Source organism: Acanthisitta chloris, unplaced genomic scaffold (assembly GCF_000695815.1).
Source record: "Acanthisitta chloris isolate BGI_N310 unplaced genomic scaffold, ASM69581v1 scaffold23412, whole genome shotgun sequence".
NCBI classification, from domain to species: domain Eukaryota; kingdom Metazoa; phylum Chordata; class Aves; order Passeriformes; family Acanthisittidae; genus Acanthisitta; species Acanthisitta chloris.
Genome location: NW_008662494.1, coordinates 13,720 through 28,416, shown reverse-complemented (window position 1 = coordinate 28,416; position 14,697 = coordinate 13,720). Strand labels below are relative to the sequence as shown.

The 14,697-nt window shown below is 41.7% G+C and overlaps 1 protein-coding gene across 1 annotated transcript in view; it reads left to right on the top strand.

Annotated features, from left to right (window-relative positions):
• The window catches only part of ULK2 (unc-51 like autophagy activating kinase 2), a gene marked incomplete at its 5' end in the record, with an annotated part of 25,767 nt that overhangs the window by 2,949 nt on the left and 8,121 nt on the right, over positions 1-14,697 (top strand). Inside the window, 12 exons of the mRNA XM_009070626.1 lie at positions 280-353; positions 1,237-1,338; positions 1,665-1,723; positions 2,038-2,120; positions 4,682-4,732; positions 5,101-5,189; positions 6,336-6,507; positions 7,385-7,445; positions 7,670-7,762; positions 10,742-10,879; positions 11,906-12,051; positions 12,280-12,360. Coding sequence (XP_009068874.1) covers positions 280-353; positions 1,237-1,338; positions 1,665-1,723; positions 2,038-2,120; positions 4,682-4,732; positions 5,101-5,189; positions 6,336-6,507; positions 7,385-7,445; positions 7,670-7,762; positions 10,742-10,879; positions 11,906-12,051; positions 12,280-12,360 — 1,149 coding nt within the window. The remainder of the gene's footprint in view (positions 1-279; positions 354-1,236; positions 1,339-1,664; positions 1,724-2,037; positions 2,121-4,681; positions 4,733-5,100; positions 5,190-6,335; positions 6,508-7,384; positions 7,446-7,669; positions 7,763-10,741; positions 10,880-11,905; positions 12,052-12,279; positions 12,361-14,697) is intronic.

Sequence of the window (14,697 nt, the reverse complement as noted above, 5' to 3'; positions counted from 1 at the left end):
TGACGCCAGACAGGCTGCTCTGCAGCTGGGGAGGTGGCTGAGCAGCACTTTGTGCAGATGATGTCACTGCTGTTTCTTGCCTTATTTGAAAGATAATACATTATTCTTCCAGGATAACAAAGGTTTTACTCTTCCACATCCTTGGCTATATATTATAACTGTCTTTTTTTCCCCCATCCCACTACTAATTGTAGCAGATTTCAATGAGAGGTCGTTTCTAGGCTGTAAAAATGGGAATATTCTCTTGCTTTTCCTTGACCAGTGTTGTTCTTTGCACAGCTGACTTTGGGTTTGCTCGTTATCTGCATAGCAACATGATGGCTGCAACTCTGTGTGGTTCCCCTATGTACATGGTAAGTGACACTGTTTGATGTTGTGTTCTGGCAGGAGAATGTTGGAGATAAGCAACAAAATAATTGCCTCGTGTTGCTTCACAGGTATTAGGGGCAGCATGCAGTTCCCCTTTCCAAGTTTTGCTGTCTCCTTTTTCTCTCAGAGAATATGCTTGTTAAAATCAGAGAGGGATTGCACATACCTCAGTGCTGCAGGGAGGAAAAATCTTGGAGAATTTAATTGCTACATCTTAGCAATATTTCTTTTGGCAAAGTAGTTTCATTGCCACTCACATACTTCTTTTTGCACTCCCAATTTCTAAGAAAATAAAGAGAGCAAATACAGTCTAGGAGATCTTTACACTAGTAGTTAAAAAAAACTAATGGATGTTTTCATTCCAGTTATTTCATGTCTTCTCTCATATGTGGGGTTTGTGTAAAAAAAAAACCCCAACAAACTAATTTGGAGTTAATTGCCATTAATTTTACTAAGGATTGTAGTGGGTAATTGAGCACTGAACTTTCTGACTTTGGCACTGTCATTGCTGTACTCTATGGTCATGGGAAGATCATTTTGCTTTCCCTTGGTTTTGGTATATGAAATTATGATAATGATATTCCTCATGAAATCCTTGATTCTTTGTCCACAAGGATAAACCAGTAACACTTACCTCCTCTTCCCATACATGCTGGATGTTTTCTGAAGTGCATCACCATTTCCAGTTTTCAGTGGTTTTGAAACACAGCTTTCATTTTAGATAGAACTGTTACCTTTCAGGTCATGTTCACTTTGTCTTACAGTAAACTGGTCTCTGTTAATGCTGCTCTGACAGAACTGTAGAGTTCAGATTGCTGTGCCTTTGCCTTTTTGTTTTCCCTCCTGAGATCCTGTTGCTCTTTCCAGGCCCCTGAAGTGATTATGTCTCAACACTATGATGCTAAAGCAGACCTGTGGAGCATAGGGACTGTGATTTATCAGTGTCTTGTTGGAAAACCACCTTTTCAGGTAACACTTCATTTCCCTTGCCCTCCTTTTAGTCTGAAGGACATTCCTTGGGCTCTTGCTTCCAGTCATGGAAGCAGAAATCAGGGATGTCTGAGCGTGGTGATTGCTTGAGAATACCAAGGGAGAAGTTGCTTATGCTTAGTCTATGTGAGCAGTGTGTTTAATCCAGGTGAAATATAAAAATAAGGATACTCAGTACTCAAGTCACTGCTGTGCTTGGGGTTTTGTCCTTTAAGCATCTTTTTTTTTGTGTGTGTGCGCATAGGTGCAAAAGCTGTTTTCTCCATGAAACTGAGCTTTGACTAATGTACATTTTTATTTGACAGGCCAATAGTCCTCAAGATTTGAGAATGTTTTATGAAAAGAACAGGAATTTGATTCCTAGGTAGGTCACCATGGCCTTTCCTGTCACTTACACATGTTGATTGAACACTTTTCATCTTTGGGAATGCCTGGGATCCATAAAAATATTTGCTGGTGCTTTCTTTACAAGGATGTAGCATGATACCAGTGACTCATGGTGCATTTTGCCTTCAGTGTACCTTGCTGGGTTGAAAGGGTCCTGTACTAAGGCCACAGACTTGGCTAGTGATGACCTGGGGTCGTGGCAGAATGCTGATTTCCTGAAACTGAATGTGCTATGCATTATTTAATGCATACATTAAATTTAATGCTTGTTTCTCTTCCTCTTGTGTGCAGTATTCCTAGGGAAACGTCATCTTACCTGGCTGACCTGCTGTTGGGTTTGCTTCAGAGAAACCAGAAAGATAGAATGGACTTTGGTATGTAGCTTTTCCTCTCTTGACTTTCCTTGTTAGTTGTATTCATGGAACCAGAATAATTGTCTTGACCTTTTGTCTACAGCCAATTACAGGAAAAGCGAAGTATTTTTTCTTGTTGATTAGCATGAAAGGAGACAGAGTAGGCAAAATAAATCATTAGGTAACTACTGTCAGTGCTAAGTGATGCACATAAATCATCACTTTGTTGTGGAGTAGGAAAATATAAATGAATTTAATTCTTTCAGCTGTGCCTTTCCCTCCCAATGTTAACTGATACACCTTGAAATTTCATGTCAGTCTGCAAATATCAGAACAGTATTTATGGGGACACAAACTGTGTATGTTGGGTTTGACCTTGAAAGCTGTTTGTGTGTGTATCTGACGTCAGTGAGAGAGGTGATGTTACAGCAAAGTGGTTTATATTTGCAAGATGAGTTCCTGGCACTGTGCTGAGGTGTTGCTAGCTGGAGACACTTCTTTATTTTAATCAAACATTTGCACTGGGGTATTTTAAGCCCCAAAGGAGTAGAAACAACTTGTATCCTTGTATTTCTTGAACTCCCATAATGTTTAAGCTGTGCAGTGCCTGAGATTTGCATCCTGTTAGACATTACTGCTGTGGCTGTTCAGGACTGCATTAGTTAGAGTATTTTGGAAATACTTGAATATATATTTGAAATATATTTGAAAACACTCTTAACAGTGTTAGTTGGGAAGTTAAACCTGGGCAAACTAGATGGATACACTCAGCAAAAGTGAACTTGTTTGGCATTTTCTCTTCAGCTGGAGATCTTTGGTTGCAGAACATTGTTCTAACTTCTTAAGATTTCAAGGGTTCAAATCAGGACTGTTGAATCATTCAAATTTGCCTCTTCAAAATTAGTCAGGAGTAGAGTTGAGATTTGTGTGTGCTTTGCACTGGGTGGATTGTCTGTTACTTCAGCCTCCAAAAGCCTTTGTGTTGCTGGGGGTTTGCTCAGGTAGTAATGTTTTTTCCTTCTCTTCTTTTAATGCAAACTCAGGCAGCATTTTTAAAAGACCATTCCTCAAAAGTTAAATCTTGTTTGGCTCTTCTTAGCTGCCTGTTGTATGTCACGATAGCCATACTGGTTATTGAAATTTTATAGCACTGTTTGTTACTGCAGTTTTACCATAGCTGCCAGAAAATGTTGAACTTTCAGTTCAGATCCCCCAAAAAAACTCAGGATCATTGGATAGAATGTCCAACTTATACTGACAGCATTCAGAGGTCAGTGTATAAATCTGTACATGTAGAAGAAATAGTACATCCCAAACATGGACCTGTGAGGAACTGATTCCACTTTGCACTCTGGGTGTGCTGATCCCTCCAGTTTCTTCAAACATGGGGAATTCACTCTATCATTTGTGGGAGTGGGAGAAAGCATTTGTGCTTAGAAAGAAAAATAGAAAGCAGAATGGCAGTGCTGAAAGTCATGTTTTCCTTGGCTGAGCCACTTTAAGGGCCTCAAAGGGGCTGCTCTGGAATGTGCTTAGCAAAGGGAGTGAAAGGGAGAGTGTATAACCGAGCCCAGTCGCCTCTTGTTAAAGTAAAAATAGCTTTGGAAATCTTGTTGATCTCCCAGCAATATAAAGTAGAACAGCAGGTGTTGTACAAAAGCTCAGGAACACCTGATCCTCCTGTTAATAATTACATTGTTCTGGAGTTGCCACTGCCTTCCCTCCCTTATCGGGTCATGAAGGGGAAAGTGTTGCTGAAGGAAGGGAGATATGGAGGCCTCAGATTCTTGCCTTCTTTTTTTTTTTTTTGCTCCTTGTTATTTGCTCATGTCTGAGGAACACCATTGTTTTTCCTCAAGTGTTGGAACATCAAGCTCAGCAGCTTCGATTTCCCTGAGCTCTGCTGCTTGTCCTACAAAACTTTCCATGGAACTTGGTAGCCAAGTGGTTATGCTCAATTAAATCACCTCAGTGTACAAGAAAGCAAAATGTTTCTATTGTAACTAACAAGTTAACTGAGGAAATTGTTAGGGAAAGGGTGTTTAATTCTGCTTTGTGCTATGAACTGGCTGCACAGATTGTGTTCTGCTGTTGGGAGGTGAGAAGAGGAATAGCTGCTGTTCTGCTGTGGGTCTTGGCCACCTCAGATGTAGCATTAATGGTTCAAAAATAAACCCAGTCCTTGGGAAAGGCAGAAGTGAAAATACTTTCAGGGCTTGATGTGAGAAATGCTGTTTTGAAGAGCACATGAAAACTGAATTAGTACCACAGGGAACATCACTGCATGAGGAGTATAGGAAAGCTCCTTCTGCACATGGTTCTTAAGTGCAGTCGTGAGATGTCCTCCAGTAATTCAGTCTGATTTGCCTTGCTGACTGATGTTTGAAGTCATTCCATTGATTCTTGTTTCCTTTCCAAAATACTTTAACAGCATATAACATAGGAGGCTTTAATCTTTTATAAGCTCTTTGCCCTCTGGCTCTGAAATACTGATTCTGGGAAGGGAACCATTTGTCACCATTGCTGTGGAGCCTGTAAGTTCTGTCATTTACTCACAATGGTGGTTGTTTCTTCTTCTACAGAAGCATTTTTCAACCACCCTTTCCTGGATCATGTTTCAACAGTCAAAAAATGTAAGTAGTTTTGTTTTTCCACTTATTTGTGATGAGTGCTGGGGGCTGGAATGGAGAAAGATCTGCCAAGTATCACCCTAAGTGTTTATGAGACATTTTCTTCAGTCTGCCTGTTGCTGTGCTCTATTGTGAGCCTGAGTGTTGAATCCTTTTTTTGTCCTATGCCAGACTGAAATGTGATACTTATTTACTAGTTCCTTGGATGTTTGAAGTGAACTTAAATACCCTTGTGTGACTGAGGATGTGCTGTGCTCGTGTGTTGTGTCAGGCTTTATGAATGAGAAGCAGTGAGGCAATTTGTTTGAAATGGAACCTTCCTGAAGACCTTAGTCCCTTTCTTTTTTGCCCTCTGGCTTTTTCTCTTGTAGCTTGTCCTGTACCAGTGCCCACATATGCAGGCTCAGTCTCTGGCAGTTCCTGTGGCAGCTCTCCCTCGTGCCGTTTTGCTTCTCCTCCAGTAAGTTCTCTGTTTTACAGAACAATATCTTCTGTAACCTTTTCTTAGCCTCAGTTTTAGATAATTCTTGAACAGTGTGAACTGTCATATTTAAGAACACAGAGCAAGGAATCCTCCTGTGTACCCTTGTCTTTTGCTAGGAGAATGCCATGAACGTTTTGGTTCACTCTTTGTGGTGTACTTTGGGGTTTGTTTATTTTTGTTCTTTTTTGTTAAAGCAAAAATCACATACACATCAAATGCAAATCTTCAGATGTGCTAATATGGTTTGCAACATAATGAATCCTGTGCTCAGTTCTGGCCCCTCAGTTCAGGAGGGACATCAAGGGGCTGGAGCAGGTCCAGAGCAGAGCAACGAGGCTGGGGAAGGGACTGGAGCACAAGTGCCATGAGGAGAGGCTGAGGGAGCTGGGGGTGTTCAGCCTGGAGAAGAGGAGGCTCAGGGGAGACCTCATCACCCTCTGCAACTCCCTGACAGGAGGTTGGAGTCAGGTGGGGGTTGGTCTCTGCTCCCAGGCAACCAGCAGCAGGACAAGAGGGCACAGACTCAAGCTCTGCCAGGGGAGGGTTAGGTTGGAGATTAGGAAGAGATTTTTTATGGAGAAAGTGCTCAGGCATTGGAATGTGCTGCCCAGGGAGGCGGTGGATTCACCATCCCTGGAGGTTTTCAAGCTGAGACTGGATGTGGCACTTAATGCTATGATCTAGTAACCACAGTAGGGCTGGACTGGATGATCTTGGAGGTCTCTTCCAACCAGGTTGATTCTATGATTGTTACAGATAAGTTTGAATTGTCTTTTTTGTCTAAAACCCCTTTATACTGCTCTGAACCAGTGACTTCAATTTGTGTATTCATTGTGACTGAGGAAATCACAATTGGCTTAAACTCACAATCTATTTAGTAGAGAACTGTCTAAACTGACACTATAAGGTTATCCAGTATTTGAAATTTCCTGGTCCAAATACATTTTCTATTTCGAAATACTTAAACCTAGGGCTGGTTTTCAGTTGTTTGGGTTTCTTTGTCAAAGGTTGTTTCTCACTTTGGAAGCTTCATAGTTGAAAGATCATTTCTGCTTTCTGAATCGCTGGATCAGTGATTGAAATCAGTGGGTTTTACTTTCTTTTTCCCACTGTCCCCTCTAGTCTCTGCCAGACATGCAGCATATTCAAGAAGAAAATTTGTCTTCCCCTCCATTGGGTCCTCCTAACTATCTTCAAGTCTCCAAGGACTCTGCCAGTACCAGTAGCAAGAACTCCTCTTGTGACACAGATGACTTTGTTCTTGTCCCGCACAATATCTCTTCAGACCACTCATGTAAGAACCTTTCTTATTTTTACATTTCAAATCAATTTCCAGTCTTAATCTACCTTTATGTCCTGTAATTCTTTGCTTCTCTTTTTTCTAAATGTGTCTCACTTCACATTGAAATTAACTTCTTTAGTTTGATTACTCTTTGAAGAGAAACAGTTTGGTACTTCGTGTCCATCTGGAACATTTTCACCTTCAGTTGAAAAGTCAGATATGCCAAAGATACTGAGGTGCTTTAAAGATATGGAAAATATTGGGGTTTGGCAGCAGAAAAGGAGAGTCAGTTGTAAACAACTACTGATAAGAGGCCTAAGGATTCTTTTGGTAGGCAGGGATGTTGTTTCCTCCAGACTAAATGAACATTTATAGCTCGTGTTGTAAAGCTTTAGATGATAAACAAGTACAGGTAAGAACATAAATCCCATAAAAGACAGGGCAGCAGCCTGGGCTTACACAAAACAAAGACTTGGATTGCATTTAGTGACATCATCCAAACCTGAATTGCACAAAGTCAGCTGATTTCTGTACACTGCCACCAACTTGTGTTAAATGTTTGACTAAATTAGTGCCTGGAGGGTTTCTGTCATAAACAACCCAATGCTGATACCTTGTGCTCTTAAACACTGGGGTTTAGTTCAAAATCATTATAATTAACCTGGCAAAAACACACAAACAACAGAATAACTGGTTGAAGAACTCCTTTCCCCAGTTACATGTTGGGGGGAGTCACATTTGAGGTATTTTCCTACAACAAAACAGTTGACGGAGATCTTTTATGCGTTCACAGAAGTGATTATTTCTACAACATTAATAGTGGAGATTTATGTTTTTTAAGATTCTGCTCCATGCTGTGGGTTTTCAATGTGTTCTTCTCTTGCTGCAGATGATATGCCATTGGGAGCAGCTGGCAGAAGGGCTTCCAGCGAGTTCCTGATGTGTGGAGGGTAGGTGTGCTGAGCTTTGGCCCAAAGAAGTCTCATGTTCTGAGGCTGCAGCTGCACAAGGGATTTGCTGGGCTTTGGGCAGTGCTGGGTTTGCACAGCTCTGTGGAGCTTCTGAAAGATTAATATCTAAACAGCTTGAGTTCAGGACGTTTTGCTGCAAAGTAGAGAGTTTCTCTGATGTGAGGACTTGTCTTTTGACAGTGGTTGTTTTTTTTTCCCCCCAGGCAATCACCATTAACTATTTCTGGAAGCTCAGGAACTGTACAGAAACCATCCTCAGCCTCTTCTCGAAGTACTGCATCTGGTACAGCCAACAGGTGTGTGAGGTGGCCTTAGTGCTTTGTCTCTTTAAAAATGTTCTCTGCTACTCTATGTTTTGGCTTTTTTTGTTGTTTTTTTTTTTGTTTTTTTTGTTTTTTTTTAATTGTGGGTGGCTACTGGAAACTATACTAAAATAGAAGCTCAACCTGGTTTTCCCAGGCTCTCTATACTTCATGCAGTCTTTGTTGCACCCTGAAAGATTTCCTTAAGGAAAGAGAACAGTCTTTGTTTAAATTTTGAAGTGCTTGAAAGCAGGACCTTCAGAGATATAACTGACTTGATTTTTTTGGAGTTTTGAAGCACAGTCTTCATTTAGTGAGTCAAGACATTGAGTGCAGATAAGTTTTAAGAAGTAGTTGTGAGAGAAGAGGAACTTTGAGAGCCCAGATTGCTGTGGGTTTGTGTCTCGTGGCTGGCTTGGCTCCTGTCTGGTCACTGGGTGTGGCTTTTGTGCAAGTGATTGCTCTGAATTTCATGTTTGTGTTTTACAAGATCCCAAAAGAAGTCACATGGAAGAGCTAAACATGTATTGCAGGTTTTCCATCAGCAGGACTGGTAATTAGTCTCCTTTCTTCCACATGGCTTCTGCTAGCTGCAAATAGAACTGATTTTCGTCAGTGGTGCCTGAAATCTTTTCCTGTGTTATAGTGGAAAATGTAAAGCTTAATGATGGTATTTAATTACTCATGTAATATCTAAGCAGAAGGGTTAGATTTGTCATTTGATCAAGTGATGAGTTTCATGATGTTTTCAGTGCAAATAGAAAGAGGATGAGTGGTTAACTGGGGAGTAAAGCTGTTATGTTGGGTGTATTTTTGGCTCCTGCCAGTACTACAGGGCTGCAAGTCAGCATTATTTGTTTAGAAATGCTTGTCACAAGAAAAGTTTGCTACTTTGTGCTGATCTTTGTGCAGTTAGGAAATCTGCTGACAGGGCTGTCAATACAGCTTTTAGTTTTACCTTTTATGTTTAAGGGCAGATAATGGGGATGGTTTGTCTGTAAAGATCCATTTACTTTGTACAATGGATTATAAATCCACTGTAATTTCCTATTTTAAATTGTGTCAGAGTTTTTAGAGGTTGGATGAAAATATGCCAGTTGTGTTATCTGTACATTGCTAAGTTAAGAGCTAAATGGTTGTGTGGTTAGAAACAGGTGCCTACTGTTCACACTCTGTGTTTGATTTAATTACTCACTGAGTAAATTCAGTAACTGAATTTGGGACTGCTTGGGGCATGGTCTGAAGGAAGCAGAGTGTGTGTCTGGTGTTCTACAAGATGCTTCTTTTGGTTTTGGTTTTTTATTTCCTGTGAAATGTTCTTTCATTGTTTGTGGGTTGAATTTTTCAGTTATTTTTACAAAAGGTTATGCCCTGTGAAATGGTGAATTTTTCTGATTAGCTGATCAAACTGAGTGAATTGTACCCAGAGTTATGCTGCTTTATGTCACACAGAAGAAGCTGTAACACTTCTCAGTCTCCAGGCAGAATGGGCAGAAGAGGTCGAGGTGGTTCACTCTCCTGTGGTTCATTGCTAATTTTATTCTCTGGATCTCAGAGAGACCAGACTGACATGCAGCTCTGCACACTCTGTGCTGCATTTTCTCTGCTAACAAACCACGTCAGGCTGGAAGGTGCTTGACATGAGTCTAGCTTTGGGCCTGAGCTGGGGAACCTTGACCAGAGCATGGCTCTGCACCACACTGACAGCACTGCTGCCTCCAGCTCAGGGCAAGGCTGGTGAGAGCAGGGGAAGGCATTTTCCATGCTGAGCTCTTTAAAAGTTGAAGTATCTTCATGGTTTTCTCAGTGTCATTGCCACAGTTGAAATAACAGCTGCTTCCTCTCTCCTGGGGGCCCTGGGAGCCTCCTGTGCTCCCTCAGTGTGCTGTGTTGGTCGTGGCAACCTGCCCACAGCCTTCCTGTGGTTTCCACTTGAGACCTTCTCCATCCATCCTGGAAGCTTTCAGGTTTTCTGCTGACTGTGTGCCCACAGCCAACTTCCAAATGACTCTGTGGTATCCAGAAACTGGGTGGCAATAAAAGAACAAAGTTAGTTTCTTTTGCTGAGGAAGTCGTGTGCATATTAGGAAGTAATGTTTCATTCTCAGAGGTAGTGAAAAGAATAGGACAAACAGAGTCAGAAACCCAGATTTGTGCCCAGCTGTATCCCTGCAGGGAGTGCTGTAATTGCTTGTCTTCTAGAGCTTGTGGGAGAACTTTTTTCATGTTTCTTCTAAGAATCTGTAATCTTTCTTTGAAGATGTGGTCAGTAAAGGACCAGATACTCAACTTGATTATCTTCCAGAAAGCCTATTGGTTTGAAATTCTTTCTGTTGAATTCTGTCTTCCTTTAACAGCGTTGGTAACTGATTACATGCAGTGGTTTGAGTCCCTTATCACGTAGCTCTCTGAGGTGAGCCAGGTCAGTGACACTCCAGCTGAACTTAGGCAATGTTAACCTGCAATTGGAGTCTGTGGATTATTGCCCAGGTGTGTGGTGTTGGTCCTTTTGTCAGGGCTTGGTTACATAATATGTTTTCCTTTTGCAAGTTCACGGTGTCTCTGGGGATATCTCTGACTGCTTTAGTGGCTTTTGTACACATTCCAGCCCTGCTGCTGAACTTCCTGTTCCCAGCGCAGTGGGTTTTCCTAGAACGCTATTTTGAAGCGTGGTAAACAGAGCGGTGGGATTGGCAAGAAGTCAGAGGGATCTGGAGATCACTGTGATGCATGACAGAGGGCTCTCTGCTCAGTCTGACACCAGTGTGGGAAAGGCAGGTGGTGGTGAGCAGCTCCTGATCTCACTCTGTGCAGTGCTGGAGTTCGGTTGGGACCAGCCGAGATCTCCCTGCACGCAGCGAGCGCAGGAGGAGCTGATCTGCCTGTTTCCTAGACTGACCTGAAGTTTCTACAGAGGTACAATTCTGAGAGAGCCCTGTGTTGATCTCCTGTGCCTACACCTTCCACCTCCAGGCACTGTCAGCCTTCGGTGTCCCCCCGCAGCGAGACGGCTCCGATCCCGGTACCCACCCAGCTCCGCAACTACCAGCGCATCGAGCAGAACCTCTCCTCCACTGCCAGCCCTGTGGCCAACCCCCACGGCTCACCAAGGTGAGTTTGGGGTTTTTTCACTCCTTTCTCTTGCTTCTAGTTTGTACCCTGACAGACGTCCATGTTTTCGTGCTGATGGCACTTTTCTTTCTGCACGAAAACACATTGAGGAGTCATTTCAATGCTAACAAATAAAGAGTCCTTCACAATCTCAAGATTGTTGGATGGGCACTTGAAATATTTTCATGCAACAAAATGAGCTTGTTCTTTCACTCAAATGCAACCCAAGAAGGTAAAAAGATGAAGTCTTGCTTTTTCATTCTTCTTTGTGTATTATATGACATTATGTCATGGACTAGAAAGTCAGTAATAAGTTATGTTTTGTTTTCACACATGCAGTGCTGAGATAGATGCTTTGTTCTGGAGAATATCAAGGAAACAATTTTTGGCAGGCTAGTTAACCAGCTTGGCTTGTTACAAAGCTCTAGTGAGAGCATATTCTTTGCCTTGTGGTCTACAGGATCAGGATGGTGAAGGTCAAAGACTCATAAATAGACTACTCAGAACTCTGGAGATCTTTGCAGAAACAAACCCCAGGGTTTCTTGCATGTGTTTTTCAGGAGTTGTGATTTGGTGATAGTTGTTACACTTGGGGAAATGCCTTTCCCTCAAGGGAAATCTTATTTTCAGTTCTCTGACCTGTTTACCAAATCTAGGATGAAACTTTGTCCTAATATTTGTTGACTTAAAAATGGGCATTTGCAGCAATACACTTCACTTGATTGTGAAATTAACAGTTTGATGATCAAGTTGGTTGAAGATTAGGAATCCATGTACTAAGGGATATGTGTTTTAATGTTTTCCAATTGACAGACTGTTATGGCATTGAAAGCTTAAAAGTCAGTGTGAACACAGAGTTAAATCTTGCTTGTTTTCAGTATGGAAAGCTTAATAAGTTACTGGCTTAATGAGCTTCAGTGGCATAACTTCCTCAATATTTTCTTTAGCTGATCATTATACTCCTCAGGAGGTTCTGGAGTTGATCTCAAGGAACCAGGGTGTGTAATCACTGTTTTCACCCCTCAGAGCTGGAGTTGTGAGACGCTCCAATACCAGCCCCATGGGGTTCATGAAGATGGGCTCATGCTCCCCTGTGCCAGCTGACACTGCTCAGGGCGTCGGGCGCAGGTTATCCACAGGATCTTCTAGACCTTACTCTCCTTCACCACTAGGTAAGCCCCTACATACTTAGCAAGCACTAAAGCTGTATCTGGAACAGTCATCTCAGAATGCTCATTCTTGCTTGAAATTACCTTAACTCACAATCTGCTCAACTAGGTCACATGTGCAGAGGTAGTTTCTGTTAAATGACTCAGAGGAGTAAACTAAGTAGGTTTTAATTTGCTTTACCTTCGTTTGTAGGTGAAATATAAACTCACATTTTGGTTTTGTTTGCTTAGTTGGAACCATACCTGAGCAGCTTGGACACTGTTGTTGTGGACAGCTTCAAGGACATGAATCAAGGAGTAGAAACTTCTCAGGTGAGTGACTTTGGACAGTGCAATCAGTGCTGTTTTGGTAGAGCTTCTGCAGTGTTTGTGAAGGGGGAGAAGAGCCAACACACATTAATATGGACTAATGGCACACTGAGTTTTTGTGGAAACAGCCCAATTGTGGACTGTGTGGCACCTTTCCCCAGAACGAATTCCTTCCTCAGTAAGAGAAGTTTCTTTGTCTCAGGGTGCAAAAGCAGCTCTGCTGATGGCTGTCTTTAAACAGGGATGGATTGGAATGAATGGTAGTAACATGCTCCTGAGAATCTGGTTTTGATAGACCAGCTCTGTCATGCCAGTTCTCAGAAAAGGGAGGAAGAACTGCCAGTGTACAATGTGCAACACGTTTTCCTCATTCCCTTAGGAAACCAACTGGGATCTGCTCTGAGTGTTGCTAAGCAGTCAGGAAGCTTTGCAAGTCATAAATTATTGTGGCATGCCAGCAGAAAAAAAAAAAAAAAGATCAGCAAGAAACAGGACTTGAAAATGTTCTGAGACTGTTAAAGATGGAATTGCACTGTAATGCCAGAAGGTTTGGGCAGAAGAATATGCAATTCAGCAACATGTTCTCTGTGCACATTTTGGGTGCATTTTCTTCTTCATCTAAAACACTAGTTATACTTTTTTCTTTTTTTTTTTTTTTTTGACTTTCTAAGTTGTGGTGTTGAAACTGCATTGGGAGTTTTTTCCTTATTTAAACACTTTCCAAAATCATCTGGAGATGATAGAGCCTTCATTCCTTGGAGTAGCCATGGCTGGGAATGGTTTCATCCATATGAAATAAATTCTATGCTGTGTCTCAAAAATTGCCTTCAGAATGGCTGTGCCCTTGGCAGGCTCAGCAAGAGGAATGAGTAAATCCTTAAGGGAACACAAAGCACTGTACTTGCTTTTCTGGTTGCAATTTTTCTGTGGATAGGACTTTGTAGGGCTGTTGGTTTAGTGCCTTTTGCCAGTGTCAAACTTGGACTTGTAACATACCACAGCACTGTTTTTATGGCTCTAAGAGTTTTTTAATGCTTCATTTCTTCATGTGTTTTCTGCATTCTTTTCCTACTTGACTTCATTTCTTAGTTTCAGGTGGCTGCAGTGGTGTTTCTATTTGTAAGACACCACAAATTGCTGCAAATTTCTCAGCATTTAAGTGGCTATGGGAAGCAAGTCCTTTGCTTTGGGTGAGGTGAGGTCATCTGTACTGTGATTTTTCTGAGGACTGGAGATGTCTGTTATGCAGCATCTCAACTAATTGAGCTGTTCTTGCTGCCAGTGGCAGCAGAGGACACACTTCTAATACAGAAACCTTCCCTGGGGTGGCAACAGCACTAGAACAGTAACCAGTGAGATTTAAAACTGATTCTGAAACGACAGGTGAGGACTTTCAATGCTATGAGACAGACAAGCAGAGGGATTTCAAACAAGCAAATTTTTGGCTGGAGAGTTAATGAGAAATAGACTTGAGCTGCAGGCAGACTGTTCTAAACACACTGCTTAATGGAGTGGAATGAAATCAAGATGAAGTAGCTCATATTCAAAATCTAAGGTGCAAAAGCATAGGCTCAAGAAGGTTGAAAGATGTGTCTGAACAGCTGGGCACTTCCCTGAGCTAACTGCCAGAAGTTTGTAATGAGTTTTTTGAGCATGCACTTCTGAAATGGAGTCTCTCTTAAAAACCTTCTCTAGTTGTAAGCCTCATGTTCAGTTTTGCACTCATCCTTTCTCTTTTTTTTTTTCTTAAAACACGAGTGAAATTGTCACTTCAGTGTCAGCAATTTGAGGTTCCACACAGGAATTTTCTCTGGGAAGCTGTGACCAGAAAGCTGAAGTTTTTTTGTACTGTTTGTACTTTTGCCCAGTTCCTTCTCATGAGACATACAAACATCCCAAGGAAGAGACCATTTCAGCAAATTTCAGCTTCCTTGTTTTGAAAGAGGGAAGGACACCTTTGAGTAGGTGAGATGTTCATAAGACACATCTGCCCAAAGCCCTTTGATAAAGTGACAGCTTACAGCTCTTCCATCTCCATTTGCTTCAGGAGGAACTTTGCATTTGGACTGAAGTGTGGACTTCCTTTGTAAGCTTTTCAAAAAGATTCAGTCTGACAGACCACAACGTAAATGACTGTCCAAAGTAATGATCCCAAGCTGTTCCATCTGAAAAATCTGGTTCTTTTTAGTACCTAGTTTTCTTGCAGAAGCCATTTGTGTCTGCAGATGAAGTCATTGTGCACAAAACAAGTCATTAACATGCAATGTTGTGTTCCTGCACTTGTTTGCAAGAATATAATTCCAGGGCTTGAGAACCTCTAGAGTCCTGGTGGCTGCACTT